This window comes from Dipodomys merriami, unplaced genomic scaffold (genome assembly GCF_024711535.1).
Source record: "Dipodomys merriami isolate MVZ:Mamm:240054 unplaced genomic scaffold, mDipMer1.0.p SCAF_16, whole genome shotgun sequence".
Taxonomy (NCBI): Eukaryota; Metazoa; Chordata; class Mammalia; order Rodentia; family Heteromyidae; genus Dipodomys; species Dipodomys merriami.
This window is the reverse complement of record NW_027202937.1, coordinates 29222765-29240719: the sequence shown is the minus strand read 5'-3', so window position 1 is coordinate 29240719 and position 17955 is coordinate 29222765. Positions and strand designations below refer to the sequence as shown.

Below are 17955 nucleotides of genomic sequence, written 5' to 3'. Positions count from 1 at the left end.
GAAAATTTCATTTTCCTGTAAGATGCAGGAAAGTCTCAGTTGGTACGTAAAAGGCTTTATCTGGTTTACTGTTACTGTGCTATGCCACAGTGAAATACCCATTCACTGAGGGCTCAATGCGACTATGAAAGATGGACATTTAGCATACTGAAACAAAGGGAAGCAAATAATCAAGTGAAAACTAGAGACACTCGTAGAATTTAGTTCTTCCTTCTTCCTCTGCTTCCTCATCTCAGATTGTTTCAGTTAGAAATTTTCTACGAGGGAGGAGAAAAGGGAGAAGGGCTTATTATATATTTGTTACATTTACAGTAGAAAGTTTTGGCTTTTTGCTAATAGACAAGAGGCTTTTCTTCCCAGTCTTATGTGTTTTCTTCCCTGCTACTTCTTTCTCTCAGGAACTGAAATATGGAGATGGAATACAGCTAGCTAGAAGTAGAGAACTGGATGAGTGTTTCACACAGGCTAATGACCAGATGGAAATCACTGACAGCTTGATCCGGGAGATGCGACAGATGGGCCAGCCCTGTGACGCTTATCAGAAAAGGTACTACCCACACAACAGAGTGTGGATCGGAGTGGTCTTGTGATGAGTGCTTTACACCCTGTTGCTTAGTCCTGTGATCCGGATCTTTTTCTGGAGGTAGCACACATGCTACGAAGGATAACCCCTTGTCCTGCAAAGGTAGACCATTTCTGTATTGCTGCCTTGGAGCATCTTGTCAGGAATTAATGTCTTGGAGATTGTCAGGTTCCAAATCATGGAGTAAAGAAACGATACCATCAAATAAAACATGTGTAACCTGTACAGTGACCTATGGAAGACCCAGATAAGGGGACATTTGTCCCACACTTGTTTTCCTGCAATGCTAACATTGTTTTCCTTTTCTTTCAGGCTGCTCCAGCTCCAGGAGCAAATGCGAGCTCTTTATAAGGCCATCAGCGTCCCTCGGGTCCGAAGGGCCAGCTCGAAAGGAGGTGGAGGCTACACTTGTCAGAGTGGCTCTGGCTGGGATGAGTTTACCAAGAGACTCACTGGTGAATGTCTGGGGTGGATGAGACAGCAAAGGGTAAGCAACACCATGATGGTTCTGTGACCCTCAAGCCTGCTATACACAGCTATGCAGAGGCTGGTGGGTCAACCCCAGTATTCTGATGATAACTCATGGTGTTCTGGTCCTCCAGTGACAGCAACCACTCGCTATTCTGTGCTAAATGACTTCCACTTGCTGTTCTGTGCTACATGTCTTCTTTGTTCTGCATTAGGGCTTGCCCACCTCATCCATATTGCAGATAGATACTTAGAAAATGAAGAGCCAGACAGCGAAGGCTCACACCTATAATCTTAGCTACCCTGGAAGCAAAGACCAATAGCATTTCTGTCCCAGGCCAGCTGGGACAAAAAAATAAAAGTTTGAAAATCTACTCATCTCAACAGAAAAAAAAAAAAACTGGATGTAGTGGTGTGTGCCTTGTCATTCCAGTTGTGATGGAAAGTATAAGTAGGAGGATTGAGGTCCAGGACAGCTCTCAAGGAGGGGAACAGGGGAGACCCTATTTCAAAACTAAACTCCAAGTGAAAAAAAAAAAGGAAAAACATCATAGGGGTTTATTTAAACTACTAACAAATTGGAGGAGTTAAGAACAAACTGGATATTCTGGTTTGGGCTTCTTAGTTTCTTCCCTTGTAGTTCTGAAGTGTCAGTTGTCTGGTTGTGCAAGTGTCAACGTCACTGGTGTGGGAGTGAAATAAAATAATGGCATAGAAGTCTGTGTTTATCCTTTCTCCAGAACAGGAGTTTCTACAGAGCATTTTCAATGCTAATTATTGTTGTGTTGTTTTATGTAGTGATTATGCCCTGTAATGAGCAGGTGGCAGTAGAAATATGCCATTATCACCTAGATGGGAATTTTATAATGAAAACCTACTACTTACTAATGAACCATCCTCCTTTTGAGAAGGTGGATGTGTTAGAATGATACTTTGTGGACACACGGTTATGTAATGTGGTTTTTGAATGTAAGAGAGGCTGATTAGTTCTAGCTGGATCCAGTTCTAAGATTTCTCAGCCACTTACATTTTCATTTGTTTTTGGAGATCAGGTTTTATTATGTTGCTCAGGATAGTTTCAAACTTATGGGCTTAAAGTGATCATCCCAAATCAGTCTCCACAGGCAAGCAAAGTTTTGAGTATTTTTTCTTTTATTTATATTTATTTGCATATTTTAGCTATTCAGTGGGGCTTTTATTGTAACATTTTCATGAATGTTTACAATGTATTGCAACTAACCAATCTCATTCCTCTAACCCTGTCCTTTACCCCCCGCCCTGCTTCCTAATACAATTTCACCCCACTTTCATTTTGTTTTGTTTCCATATAGGTTGACAATCTATTTTGACCAAATTCATCCTATTTCCCCCTTGTTAGCCCATCTCACTCTCGCTAGTACCCAACCCCAAGTAGAAACTGCTTCATTTTCTCCTCCCTTCAACCTCGTATCAATCAACAGCTTTCATTGAAATTCTTCATGTTATTTTCATATATAGTTGTAGTGTATCTCAAAACAATTGACCCTGTATGTTTTTTCTTTTCCTTTGAATATTTTCTCTCTAAATAGTACTTTTGCCACTAAGCATTCATTTATTTATTCAGCTAACCTTTTATTCTATTTAGTTTTATATTTTTAGTTTTTTTAAAAAAGAATTTACTATACTGTTGTTGTAGAGGTGATATACAGAGAGGTTACATTTACGTGCATCAGGTAATGAGTACATTTCCTTCTGTATAGTGTCATCTGTTCCCTCGTTCTCTCTTTTTTTTTTAAAGACAGTTCTGATATATACCTTAGGTTAGCTTTAAAGTTAGGATTCTCCTGCTTCAGCCTTCCCACCATTTATTTCGAAAGACTAAACTATTATAGAAAATGGGGTGCATAGAGGATAAAAGGCAGTGACATTTCAGAAATTAAATATAAACTGACTTAGATTCCCTTGAAATCTTTGAATACACATTTCTTGAGGACACACACACACACATATACAAATATACATACATATACATATGTATGTATCATTCCAGGAACTGATGGTTCAAAAATTGTGTAAAAATAAAACTGGATGCCAGTGGCTCACACCTATAATCCTAGCTGCACTGGAGGCTGAGACTGAGCATTGAAATTTGAAGACAACCCAGGCAGAAAAGTCCTTGAGAGGGGCTGGGAAGGTGGCTCAGTGGTAGAGCACTTGCCTTGCATGGCTGAGGCCCTGGGTTTGATTCCTCAGCACCACATAAGCAAAAAGAAAAAAGCCGGAAGTGACGCTGTGGCTCAAGTGGTAGAGCGCTAGCCTTGAGCTGAAGTGCTGAGGGACAGCACCCAGGCCCAGAGTTCAGGCTCCACGACTGGACCCCCCCCCCCCACCAAAAAAAAAAAAAAAGAAAAGTCCTTGAGATTTGATCTCCAAAATGCCCATAAAAAAACAGGGCTAAAGGTATGGCTCAAATAGTAGAGCACCAGCTGAGCAAGCATGAAGCTCTGGGTTCAAACCCCAGTATTTGTATATCTATATACATGTGTATATATACATAAATAATATGCATATAAATAAATACATTTTTCCTGAAGATGACTGCTATGAGAAACAAGATATGTGTCAAATCCTCAAGGAGCTATAGTGAAGTCTTGCTTAAGAGCAGAAAAGAGGATGGTGCTCTGGTCCTATGAAAGGAAGACTTGAGATGACGAGCTTGATCTGTACCTTACAGATCCTTGATGGCAGGCAAACCAACCTTTGAGCCAAAGTAATCATGAAACATCATATCCCTTGATGTTTCCTAAGACAGTATGATAGCTATATAAAATGACAACTCATAGTTTGTCATTTTCTCTATTCATGTTGGGTGTAGCTTTGTAAAGAATACTTTGGAGAGGTGGGTGTGGTGGTGGCTACTTGTAATCCTAGCACTCAGGAAGCTGAAGCAGGAGAATTTTGACTTACACCAACCTGGACTACATAGCATACTATTGTCTGAAAGGGGTTGGGGATGTTGTCTTAGCACTTAGGGAGCAGAGACAGGAGGATCATGAGTTTGAGACCAGACAGGCTAACAAAATTAGAACTGTGGTTGTAGTCTAGTGGTAGTGCCTAGGTTCAGTCCCTACCCAGCAGCACTACCATCCTCTAAACGAGAATTCCATCAACAACAAAATTTCCACCATTCTTAGACAAGACTTTTTGTTGTTGTTGTTCATTGTTTTATTTTTTGTTTTGTGCTTTCTCTGGGACTTGAAGTCAGAGCCTGGGCACTGTCCTTGAACACCTTCTGCTCAAGGGTTGTACTGTTACCACCGCTTGAGACACAGCTCCACTTCCTGCTTTTTTTTGACAGTTTAATGGAGATAAGAGTTTCACAGACTTTCCTGCCTGGGCTGGCTTTGAACCATGAACATCTATCTCAGCCTCCTAAGTAGCTAGGGGTACAGATGTGAGCCACCAGTGCTCAGCTAAGGTTCAGTGTTTCTTAATTTCAGAAAATGACCTTACCACGTAGACTAAGTTTTAGATCATTGTTTTCTAACAGAGACCCACTGGTGACCAATCCTTTCATGATATCAGGCAGGTATCTCTCATGGTTTCTAACAAACTAAAAGCTGTTGGGTTACTGCTCTTGGATTTCCCTGAAATTCTTTTTTTCCCTCCTCTTCTTCCATACATAGTTAGCATTCTTTATTTGATCCTAGGAGACCCAGTGAAGCCACTGCTGATAAGCACACCCTAGTCAGAGAAGTACAATCTGTAGGCAGGCGCACACATCTCCCATGCCAGGTTTTTGTTTTATATCCCTGATTTGTGATTCTGCTGATGGATGAGACAGATAGCATACACCTGGCTGGTAATAGGCAGCTTGAATTGGAGCCAGTCATCTCACTAACTTCCGTGTGCATGAACCTGCTGTTTCTGTTTTAAAGCTGGAGCAGTTGCAGGAGACAAGGGTCAAAGTCCTTAGTAACCTTCAGTTATCTGAGTCTGAAAGAGCTCCCCTTTCTGAAGCCCTGCCAAGTGTACTAGAACATGGATATGGCTTAGAACAATTGCTTTCTGTTCTTGCTGCCATCCAGGCTGGAATGTTTGCCCTTGGCCTGTCTTACAGATGGTAAAAGGTGATTTGGAAATTTACACATGCTCATACAAAAGGAGGATGATATAATCAACTTATTCCACAATGAAACTTGTGGGAAAGTATGTTTGATTTTTATGTAACTTTTTTTTGTGGTGCTGGTACTGGGACTTGAACTCAGGGTCCTGTGCTGTTGCATTGGCTTTTTCACTCCAGGTTGATGCCCTATCACTTAAGCCACACTATCACTTCTGTTTTGTTTGTTTGTTTTTGTTGGTTAATTGGAGATGGAGTCTCTTGGGCTTTTCTGCCTGGGCTGGCTTTAAACTGAGATCCTCCGATCTCATTCTCCTGAGTAGCTGGAATTATAGGCATGAGCTGCCAGTATACAGGTATGCAGCAATCTTCTTTTTTAATTAAATTTTTATTGTTATAGTTATTATAAAGGTGATGTATAGAGGGGGTCACAGCTAGAAATGTCAGGTAGAGAGTACATTTCTTTTTGGAAAATGTCGCTCCTGCCTTTGCTCTCTCCCAGTTTTTCCCTCCCATCCTTACCTACAGTGCATTATTTTTCAAAGCCTTGGGTTTGATCTCCAGTAATAAAAATAATAATAATTGAAAGAAACAGTGACACGAACTTTGAGGATAGCTCTTTAGCTTAGGAAGCAATGCACAAATGTGTCTCATGAGTGATTTTTTTAAATGCACATTTAAAAATGATTGAATTGCCAGGCACAGGTAGCTCATGCCTGTAATTTTAGCTACTTCAGGAGGCTGAGATCTGAGGATTGAGTTCGAAACTAACTAGCTTGGATAGGAAAGCCCTTGGAACGCTTATCTACATTAATAACAACAACAAAATCCAGAAGTGGAACTGTGACTCAGTGGTAGAGAGCCAGCCTTGAGTGGAAAAGGAACAGCACCCAGGCCCCAAATTCAAGCTCCAGTAGCAGTATGCATGCACACACACACACACACACACACACACACACACAGCGGATTGAATAAAGCATTATCTACTGGTATTTTATAATCATATATATATGTTAAATCTGTTCAGACACATACTTGCATGCATACGTGTAGAATTTTTCTCTTTAAGAAGGCATAATCTAGGTTCTAAGGAGTTTACTTTTTTTTTTTTTCTGGCTATACTGAATTCAGAGTTTGGAGCCGGCTAAGCAGGTATTCATTCTATCTACTGCTTGAGCTATGCTCTCTAGCTCCCAAAGAACTCGTTTCTGTATTCCTTTCTCAGCCCATTTTCAAATGAGGCATGTTGAAGAATTTATTTGATCCTTCTTCCATTAGCTTTTTGAGACTCTTAAACTTAAAAAAAATTAGCTTCTAACATACTTTATATTTACATTTTTAGTTTAGTATGATTTTGTTTCCCTTAAAAAAATTAAGTGTTTTTTAGGTGATGGCTTACAATATTACCCAGTATGCTCTCAGATTCCTGCGTTCACATGATCTTCTCATTTCAGCCTCCCAAATAGCTGGTTGTCCATCTTTAGTTTTATCTGAAGCAGAGCTATTTATGTCCCCTGGTATTTTGATGCCTGTTGCTGTAGAGAAATGAGCCAGTTATAGACAAGTGACAATGAAAGGCACATCTCTTTCTCTTTGTCTTCCAAACATAGGCGGAGATGGATATGGTTGCATGGGGTGTGGACCTGGCCTCCGTGGAGCAGCATATCAACAGCCACAGGAGCATTCACAATGCCATTGGAGACTACCGCTGGCAGCTGGACAAAATTAAAGCTGACTTGGTACCTTTTCAGCTTCATACCATAGAATTGTGCAATTACTCTATCATCTGGAATAGTAGGCTCTTAATTTCTCTCCCAAGAAATTGGAAGTTTTAAAAAATTCCATTTTATATAGGGGAAGTACAATCAGATATTGGTTCCTGGTAGAGTTGTTGAACTAAAGTTTAGGGGCAAGTGGGCACTCCTATGATGTAGTTTCTAAGTATTCGGTGAGGGGTATGTTATAAGGGAGTCCCTTTCTGCAGAGAACAGAACATCACTTCCAGTAAAGAAACTTTGACTATCATGTAGTTTATGTTATTGGTGAATCCTTTTCTAAGTGGTTATTAAGACATTTCTACTGAAGGAAATCCCGTCTCATCCAGACACTTGTCTTGGTTGATATTAAGTTAACTTTGGAGCTGAGTCAAGAAAGACACTATATTGTCAGTCTGATGAGAAGTGATTTCCCCCATCTTACCCCCACACCCAGAGATCTCTCTGAATGTTGGCATCACATTCAGTGAGATCAAAGCTGTTCATCCTTACTTATATGGCTCTTTTTTTGGCCTTAATTTTGTCCACTTTGCCTGGTCAACAGTTTCCCTCATTTCTCAAAGATCTAGAGCATCTTAAATTGTATTTTTAAACTTTAACAAAGTTTGTAACAAGCAGCTCTTGAAGTGACAGTGATAGGTCTTAATTTAACTTTGTGTAGGACAGTGAAGGATTGCTTCAGACCACCTTGGGAAAAGGACCCTGTGGGTTAAGTCTTTGTAGAGCAAAGAGAGGGGTCTGAGGCCTGTACCTTACAAAAAATGAAGGTGTAGGAGAGATGCTCTTTTCATGCAAATCCACAAAGGGAATTCAATAATTACCTTGTTTGTCTCGTCTTCTAGCGTGAGAAATCTGCAATCTACCAGTTGGAGGAGGAATACGAAAACCTGCTGGTAAGTCTACTTCTTCTGATGTTTGTGTGTAGTCTCTGTTTTCGATTCAGATTAGGTTCCCTAAATACGTAATACCTCCTGAAGACAGGGTACCTGCTGATGTCACAATCCAAATCCCAGAAAGACTCTTCCCTCTGTGCCATGGATTGTAATTTCATCACTACTGCCAATTTTCCTTTAGAAATCAATTTTAATCCTAGTCACTCAGGAGACTGAGATCTGAGGTCTGAGGATTGCCTGTGCAGGAAAATCTGTGAGACTTTCATTTCCAATTAACCACCAGAAAGTTAGAAATACAGCTATGTCTCAAGTGGTAGAGCAATAGCCTTGAGCAAAAGCAGCTCAGGGACAGTGCCCAGCTCCCGAAGTCCCAGGACCAAGAAAAAAAAAAAGAGAAAAAAGTCAATTGTAAAGAGTCAGTCGATTTTCTTTTTTTATGTTTACATCTTTATTATTAAAAATAAAACCTAAAAAACCTAAAAAGGGACACATTTTCCTATAAAGTGTTTTTTCCTTTTCTCTTTTTTCCTTTTACAGTGCACACATGAGTGTGTGTGTTTGTGTGTGTGTGTGTGTGTGTGTATGTGTGTTTGTGTGTGTAGTGTATATTAGGGGTTATACTGTGGGTCTTGAGCTCTTGCTTGGCTTTTTCTGCTCAAATCTGGCATTCTACCACTTGAGCCATACCTCCACTCCTGACTTTTTGCTGGTTACTTGTAGATAAGAGTCTTAAGGTTGGAAATGAACTTTACAACTTGGGGGCGGGGGAGGATTTGAGGGGTTGGAGGAAAAGGATAGTAGGAGAAAAACAAAGAAGGGGGTAACAATGCTCAACAAGAAATGTATTTATAACCTTACTGTAACCCTGCTGTACAGCATCTTTATAAGAAAATAAAATTTAAAAAAAGAGTCTTAAGGACTTTTCTGCCCATGCTGGCTTCATACTTCAATTCTCAGACTCTTGACTAGCTGGGATTATTGGCAAGAGCTCCTAGTATCCAGCTATTTGTGCCTCATTTTTACCTTTTCAACATTTCCTTGTTGGCAGCATTGCTTTGTAAATAATAACTGATGTACGTTAAAATTTTGGTAAGGAAAGGAGAGAGTAGAAAATGTTTCATTCACTTTTATTGTCTAAAACTATTAGCCCCAAATAGCATTATCTGAGGCCAGAACCTTTGGGGAGCAGGGATGTAGCTCAGTGGTAGAGTACTTGCCTAGTTGGAGGGAGGCCATGGATTCTATCCCTAGCATCACATTAAAAAAGAGACCCTCTGGGATAAGACTATTTGAATTGAAAATTACAGTCATCAAATTGGGTGGGTCCTTTCCCATACCAGGTGGCCAGTGGACGCCCCAGCTAGGTTTCGGCTATTCCCAGGGTAGTTTGGGTAGAGGAAGTCCTCACCTAGGTTTACCAATGAAGTCTGCAGAGAACTCTCTCCCCTGGTATGCCGATTGTCTAATTGTCTTTTGAACTTGCCCTGCAGAAATTATCCTTTGAGAGGATGGACCATCTGCGTCAGCTACAGAGCATCATCCAGGCCACATCTCGCGAGATCATGTGGATCAATGACTGCGAGGAGGAAGAGCTGCTGTATGATTGGAGTGACAAGAATACCAACATTGCTCAGAAACAGGAGGCCTTCTCTGTAAGCTGTTCCAGTTGTTGTAGGCATTTGCTGCCGGTCTTGGGGACAAAATCCTTGGGGGTTTTGAGGGTGGGAGATATGAGTGGCCTTTTAATAATTTAACTGGCCACTTGTAATTCAGTCTGGGGAAAAAAAAAACATTCCTTTCTCAGAGCTGGCTAGTACATGTAAAGGACAGACACATTTTTCCCCTCTCCTTCTCCCTCTTCTTCTCCTTCTCCCTCTCCCTCTCCCTCTCCCTCTTCCTCTCCCTCTCCCTCTCCCTCTTCCTCTCCCTCTCCCTCTCCTCTCCCTCTCCCTTCCCTCCCTCTCTCCCTCTCCTTCTCCCTCTCTCCCTCTCCTTCTCCCTCCCTCTCTCTCTCTCTCTCTCTCTCTCTCTCTCTCTCTCTCTCTCTCTCTCTCTCTCTCTCTCTCGTTGGTCAAGGGGCTTGAACTCTGGGCCTGAGTGCTGTCCCTCAGCTCTTTAGCCCAAGGCTAGGGCTCTATCACTTGAGCCACAGTGCCACTTCTGGTTTTCTGGTGGTTTATTGGAGATGAGAGTTTCATGGCCTTTCCTACTTGGGCTGACTTTGAACAGCAATCTTCAGATCTCAGCCTCCTTTGTAACTAGGATTACAGATATGAGCCACCAGCGCCTGGCTATCTCTTCTCTTTTTTAAATGCTGGTACTGGGGCTTGAACTTAGGGCCTTGTGCACTCTTGCTTGGCTTTTTAGCTCAAGACTATCACTCTACCACTTGAGCCACCTTTCTACTTCCCTTACCTCTCTTTTTTTAAAAAGAGGGTCTCTCTCTCTCTGTTGCCCAGGCTAACCTCCAATTTCTGCACTTAAGTGAACCTTCTGCCTCAATGTCTTGAGTATCTGGGATTAAAAACACACATCATGGGCTGGGAAGGTGGCTCAGTGGTAGAGTGCTTGCCTTGTATGCATGAGGCCCTGGGTTCAATTCCTCAGCACCACATAAGCAGGAAAAAAAAAGCCGGAAGTGGCGCTGTGGCTCAAGTGGTAGAGCGCTAGCCTTGAGGTGAAGAGCTGAGGGACAGCGCCCAGGCCCAGAGTTCAGGCCCACGACCTGGCCCCCCCCCAAAAAAAAAAAAACCCACCACCACCAACAAAAACACACATCATTGCACTGGGCTAAATAACTTTTTTTTCCCCAAGTACATTGTTAAATATCCCAGAAGAATGATTCTTTAGGTAGTGTGAGATTAATTTACTCAGGTAACCTAGAGTAGAGTAGAACTGTAGAATGGTAGATGAAAACATGGAATTAGGAATCAGAACAAGATGAACATCTATAATTCAAAAATTATAGGCTCATGCCTATAATCCTAGCTTTTCAGGAGGTCATCTGAGGATCTTGGTTCAAAGACAGTCTGGGCAAGACAGTTTGTGTGACTCTTTATCTCCAATTAACCACCAGAAAAAGGCAAAAAGAAAAAGAGAAGTTGGAAGTGGAGCTGTGCTCAAGTGGTAGAGTGCTAGCCCTGAGCAAAAGCCTCAAAGATAGCACCCAGATCCTGAGTTCAAGCCCAGGACTGGCGCGTGTGCATGCACGTGCGTGCGCGTGCGCACACACACACACATACACAAATCTGACATTTAATGTACTCTAAAATCTGGAACTTCACGAGTGCTGACATGATACCCTATGTGGAAAATTCCACACTCGACCTCATGTGACAGGTGGCATTTAAACACACAGGTGTCCCATAAATACTTTACAAAATTACCTTCAGGCTATGTGTAGAAGAAACATAAATGTCATGTTTAAACTGGGGCTCATCCCCAAGATATCTCATCATGTATATTCAAATGTTCTAAAATATGAAAACAAAAATATCCCAAATCTGAAACAGTCCTGGTCCTAGCATTTTCAGTAAGGTATGTTCACTGAGCCAGCTCTCATACTTTGCATGAACTGTCTTGGACTGGCCATGTTATTGATCTGTGGGCAGATGTCCTGTCTGATCCCAAATATGCTTTCCAGCCTTAAAAATGCTGTGACTCTTCACCCTGGTACTACTAAACAAATACATTATATTAAATATGCTATGACAAATAAAACATGAGTCTTTGATGTTGTTCATTTCTAAAATGCAATGTTTTCTCCAAATAATGTGGCCAAAACCTAATGGGGACATGCTCTCAAGGGATTTTTTTTCTTTCTTTTTAAGATTCGTATGAGTCAACTTGAAGCCAAAGAAAAAGAGCTCAACAAGCTGAAACAAGAAAGTGACCAACTTGTTCTCAATCAGCATCCAGCTTCAGACAAAATTGAGGTAAGTGTCATGGAATGTTTAATTTTTTTTTTAGGAGTTGGGAAATTTTCATAAAGTAAGGCTTTTTTAGATGAATGGCTTCTCCATTTTAAACTGTGCAAGCTTATTTTCTAGTTTGGGGTCAACAGCCTAGGTTGGGAATTGATATCCTTTTTTTTTTTTTTTTTTGGTAAAAACCAGATAAAAGTATTTTATACTACTGGGCCTTATTGGTCTCTTTCAGAAAGGGAAAGCTCCCATTGTGTGACAGAAGCACCCAGAGACACATGAATGATTGAATTGTATTCCAGTAAAACTTTATTTACAAATAATAGTAGTGGGCCCAATGTGGCTCTTAGGAATCAGTTTGCTGACTTCTGTGGATTCTACTCTAGGCTGGCATTAGGTAATAGCATTGGTATGGCCATATTGCTTCTTTTTTTTTGTGCCTGTGCTAGGGCTTGACCTCAGGGCTAGAATGCTCTCTCCCTTATCTTTTTCCCTTCAAGGCTGGCCCTACCACTTGATCCACAGTTCACTTCCAGCTTTTTACCAGTTAATTGGAGATAGAGTCTCACAGACTTTTCTGTGCAGGCTAGTTTTTAACCTCAATCCTCAGCTCTTAGCCTCTTTCATAGCTATAGCTAGGATTACAGGCATGAGCTACCAGCACCCGGCCCATATTTTTTCTTAAGTGGAAATATCCGTGTGAGTTGGTAAGAGTCACTGTCATAAGCTCCAACAGCCTTCTTTCTGTGTGGATGCCTCATACATACCCATAATCTTATACATGTGTAGAAACAAATGTGGCAAAAGGACCCTTAACCCAATGCTGTCCCAGTGGGGACTCTGTTGATTGGTCTGCATTGGTCTGCATTTTGACCAATGGTCCTCATGGTTGCTATTGTAAAAACTAGAGACTTTAGTTTCTCCCACCTTATAACTTCTCCTTGGGGAAATTCTATTTTTACTCTTAGACAAAATATTTCTCTACTTTGAATCAGCTTAAAGGCATTTCATGATGGCTTCTATCAGGCACACAGGTCTATCCCTGAACACACTGGGATAGACCTTTGTATACTGAGTGGGAATGGGCAGCTGACACTTTCTTGTTTCAGGCATACATGGACACTCTGCAGACACAGTGGAGCTGGATTCTGCAGATCACCAAGTGCATTGATGTTCATCTCAAAGAAAATGCCACCTACTTTCAGGTTTGCATACCTGTTGTATAGATCTTACTTATTGGTTTTTATTTTGAGGAACTTAGATTTGTAAACTGGTCCCAGTCAGTAACTCAGTCTCCTGCTTCCACATACAAAAATACTTTGTGCTCTCAAGTTTTCCTTTAATCATGTAATCCAAGATAGGCACGATAGTCCTTGAAGCAGAACTTCTAAATGCTTGAGTTAGTTAACTTCCTGTCACCAGAGCAAAATACCCTGAGATAATTAACTTATAAAGAAAGAAAGGTCCTTTTGAGCTACAGCTTTGGTGGTTCTAGTCCATGATTGCTGCGCCATTACTTTAGGCTTGTGATGAGGTGGCACATTATGGTAGAAGCATTGGACAGGAAAGATCCATTTAATTTTTACCAGCCAGGGAACAAAGGGAAGAAGAAGAAGGGACCGAGGTTCTGTAATCCCCTTTGAGGGTCCTCTCCCAATGATCTAATAAAGGTCTCCCCTAAGGCCTATACTCCCAATGGTTTCACCACCTCCCAGCAGTACCACTTGGAAACCCTACCTTCTACACATGAGCTTTGGGAACACATTCATGATCCAAAGTATGATAATGATTTTGGTTATTAAATGACTTCTTATTGACATGGGATTGTGTTCATCTCCTAACAGTTTTTTGAAGAGGCTCATTCTACTGAAGCCTATCTGAAGGGCCTTCAGGACTCCATCAGGAAGAAGTACCCCTGTGACAAGAACATGCCCTTGCAGCACCTGCTGGAGCAGATCAAGGAGCTGGAGGTACTTACTACCTACTCCCAGACCTCAGCAGCCACCCCTAGGGGAAGATTAACTCATCTCCACACACAGCCATTGGTGTCACTGTATGGTACATACTTAGGATCCAAGTCAACATTTCTTTTCATCCTCCAATAGTTTTCTTTAAAACAAAATTCTTTGCACAACCAACAACTGTTGATAAGGACCTCTGCTTCAGTATCTGGATAACTTGCTGAAAATAAAAAATGTAAGAATACCAATAGCTTGAAAAAAAATAAACTTAATGTTTTATCCACATGGCTTTCCACACAAACATATTCTTTCCCTCAGACTTAATTCAACGCCACATAGCTTCTAGAGGCTTATCATGGAAAGTTCTCATATTCCCTGCTGAGGAATTTGTGGCTTATTACATTCAGCTACTGCAAGGACAATGTATTTCATTTGTAACATCCTCTGATGTGCATCATTGTCCTTTGAAGGGTTCTGAAATCCACAGGGAATTTGTGTTAATCAGATTTGATTTGCAATTGTAGAAAGAACGGGAGAAAATCCTTGAGTATAAGCGGCAGGTACAGAACTTGGTAAACAAGTCCAAGAAGATTGTGCAGCTGAAACCAAGGAACCCAGACTACAGGAGCAATAAACCCATCATTCTCAGGGCTCTCTGTGACTACAAACAGGATCAGGTGTGTACTTGATTATTCAGATGCATGCATATCAAAGTTGTCCTCTTTACACGAAAGTCTAAAGAAGTGGTTTAAGAACATTTTAATTTCTTACTGTAGTGATCAATATGAAGTAAATATAAATGCAGATTGAAATGTGTAAACAATAATGCTTCTTGTATCAGTTTACAAAGTCATAGTTATATATTGAAAAGTGTGTGTGTGTGTGTGTGTGTGTGTGTGTGTGTGTGTGTGTGAGTGTGATGCTGGGGATTCCTATCCTCTATCTAGGCAAGTGCTCTGTCATTGAGCTATATTCCAAGCCTCTAAGTAGCCATTTTAAGAAGCTATATAGATGCTGGGCTTAATTTATGAACAAAACTGTTTATAGATACTGGAGTTTTATTTATTTATTTTCTGGAGACTAGTACTAGAATATTTCCATTTTGTTCTAAAATTTTCAGAGGAAGTGATACAGTGATTCTCCCTCCCCATAATCAAAGTCTAATATATAAAACACGAATTTCCAGAAATAGATGCATGATAGGGTGAGGTTTTGCTTTCCAAAAGGATTTCCTTCTGTCCAGGTGGATCCCCCCAGGCTACTTTCAAAAAGTCATTTTCTCTAATTGGCTTACAGCATAGCTGACTTTATAGACACACCCTGTAGGTTCCAGTGTATTATTTAAAACATCAGTATTATTTAGCATCCGCTGGAGGTGTGACTCAGTAGTAGAGTGCCACTAGCAAGTGCAAGGCCTCAAGTTCAAACTGCAATATCACAAAAAAATCCATATTATGAGTTTTTATAGTGATTAGCTTCATCTAAGGGAGAAAAATAAGAACTTTACCAGCTTGCATGCTTTCTTCTTTGTTTCTTTGAGAAAAAAGATAAACATGTCCACTTAGAAATAAAGCCAAATCATGGAGCTGTTTACCTTGTAGAAAATTGTGCACAAAGGGGATGAGTGTATTCTGAAGGACAACAATGAGCGCAGCAAGTGGTATGTGACAGGACCTGGAGGCGTGGACATGCTTGTTCCTTCCGTGGGACTCCTCATTCCTCCTCCCAACCCACTGGCCGTGGACCTCTCTTGCAAGTAAGTTGTGGACAGTCCTAAAAGCTGTGGCCCTAATGCAAATGAGGGAAAGGAGGGTGGGTTAGTCAGACAAGAAATTTAAACGAACACTTCCTTACTATAATCACTTTCCATAGAGAACCTTTCTGAAGGTCAGGTTTACTTTGGCACTTTAATTTTGAAAACAGTGTGATTATGTTTAGAAGATCATAATCAGCCAGCCAAGTGTCTGTGGCTCATGACTGTAATCCTAGCTGCTTAGTAGGCTGAGATTGGACGATTCTAGTTCAAAGCCAGCCCAGGCAGACAAATCCAAGAGACTCTTTTATCTCGTTAACCAGCAAAAGTCAGAAGTTGATATGTAGCTCAAGTAGCAGAGTGCCAGCCTTGAGTAAAAACCAAGTAAGGGCAGAAGCCTCTGAGTTCAAGCCCCAGTACTGGCACAATAAAAGTAATAAAGAAAGAAAAAAAATAACACGTTGCCATGTAGGAGGTTAGAGTGAATAGAACTTGGGGCTGGGAAGGTGGCTCAATGGTAGAGTGCTTGCCTTGCATGCATGAGGCCCTAGGTTTGATTCTTCAGCACCACATAAGCAGAAAAAGCCGGAAATGGGGCTGAGGCTCAAGTGGTAGAGCTCAAGTCGACAGCTGAAGAGCTGAGGGACAGCACCCAGGCCCAGAGTTCAGGCCCCCAAAAAACTTATCATGCACTTGGAGTTTCTTCCTTCTTAGCAAGTTGGTCATTTTACACATAGCTATAAATTTAAGTTGCCTTCAATACCATTATTAGTTCATTGATAGGGAGAACATTCTTTTTTTTAATAGATTTTTAAAAAATTGCTTAGTATGGAAACACAGAGTAGCGAGAGAGATGTGATGAGTTCTTCTGTCCCCATAATCAGACTTTCAGTGTTGTAGACACATAATTCATCTCCCCTGCTGCATTAGACATTTGTCAATAAAAATGTTGCTGTAGGGCTGGGAAGGTGGCTCAGTGGTAGAGTGCTTGCTTTGCATGCTTGAGGCCCTGGGTTCGATTCCTCAGCACCACATAAGCAGAAAAAAAAGCCGGAAGTGGCGCTGTGGCTCAAATGGTAGAGTGCTAGCCTTGAGCTGAAGAACTGAGGGACAGTGCCCAGGCCCAGAGTTCAGGCCCCACGACTGGACCCCCCCCAAAAAATAAATGTTGCTATATCCTGGCACTGGAGGCTCATGCCTGTAATCCTAGCTACTCAAGAGGCTGAGATTTGAGTATCACTGTTAGAAGCCAGCCTGGGCAAGAAAGTCTGTGAGACTCTTTATCTCCAGTTAACTATTGGGGAGAAAAAGCCAGAGGAGGGGCTTCCCAAATGGTAGAGTGTTAGCCTTGGGCAAAAGAAGCTCAAGCACAATGCCCAGGCCCTGAGTTTAAGTCCCAGGATACTCTCTCTCTCTCTCTCTCTCTCTCTCTCTCTCTCTCTCTCTCTCTCTCTCACACACACACACACACACACAATTGTTGCTGATAAACAACACATCAATAACAAAAATAATACTGCATGTCTTAAGCAAAATGATTTGAATAATCTATACTAGTGCAGATAAGATGCTGGCTGTATTTTTGGAGAACAGATTAGTACCAATATTGAAAGTCTGGAAAATTATACACAGACCTTTTACTTCATAAGGGATCATTTTAGGTTTTTGTGAAGTTGCGTAGAGAAGTATAAAAGTCTGACTCCAGACTGCTTTCCCTTTGTGCATCCCAGGATTGAGCAATACTATGAAGCCATCTTGGCTCTGTGGAACCAGCTCTACATCAACATGAAGAGTCTGGTGTCTTGGCACTATTGCATGATCGACATTGAGAAAATCAGGGCCATGACTATTGCCAAGGTATGTTGTGAGGAGCGCGTCTGCTTGGAGGGCTTGCTGTGCTGCTGATGGGAAGACCTCATCAGATACTGGGTCTTTGCCATCTTATCAAATGAGACCACTCAGCCTTCCACATAGTTATGATCTGTCTAATAGAACAAGAGGGGGGTAGGAGTGTAGCCCCAATGGTAGAGCACTAAATTAGAATGTGGAAGGGCCTGGATTTGATCCCTAGCCCTGTAAAAAAAACAGGAAGTGGAATTGGCATATGGTTGGCTGGGAGACAAACAGAAACATTAAATGAAGTGAACTGACAAGCCAGAAGTACTTGTGGAAAAAAAGCAAAGTGGGCCTACAATGTTCTGGCGCCTAGTCTTCTTTGAGATCATGAAAAATTAGGTATTAAGTGATTCCCTGGATACTATAGGCAAAGGCTGATGGAATTCTTGGAAGAATACTGAAAGTATTAGTTACTCTAGATCAGATGTGATCTGAAGAATCCTAGGTGGTTAAAGGGATGGTGACAAAAAAAGTCAAATGAAGAGAGGTGTACAGAATGAGTATCTTTGGGGGTTTCTCCTAAGCCTGTCTTCTTTGTAGCCAAAGCTTTGCTGTGCTCTACTCTATACTTAGGACTTCTGACTAAATAATTTTGTTTAAA

The 17955-nt window shown here is 41.3% G+C and overlaps 1 protein-coding gene across 2 annotated transcripts in view; it reads left to right on the top strand.

Annotated features, from left to right (window-relative positions):
• Dsp (desmoplakin) overlaps nt 1-17955 on the top strand; it is a 52377-nt gene that overhangs the window by 17248 nt on the left and 17174 nt on the right. For both annotated transcript variants that reach the window (XM_070024611.1, XM_070024612.1), the window contains exons 3-13: nt 399-547; nt 896-1070; nt 6764-6892; nt 7771-7821; nt 9312-9473; nt 11652-11756; nt 12854-12949; nt 13589-13714; nt 14230-14382; nt 15307-15461; nt 17189-17315. In XM_070024611.1, coding sequence (XP_069880712.1) covers nt 399-547; nt 896-1070; nt 6764-6892; nt 7771-7821; nt 9312-9473; nt 11652-11756; nt 12854-12949; nt 13589-13714; nt 14230-14382; nt 15307-15461; nt 17189-17315 — 1428 coding nt within the window. The remainder of the gene's footprint in view (nt 1-398; nt 548-895; nt 1071-6763; nt 6893-7770; nt 7822-9311; nt 9474-11651; nt 11757-12853; nt 12950-13588; nt 13715-14229; nt 14383-15306; nt 15462-17188; nt 17316-17955) is intronic.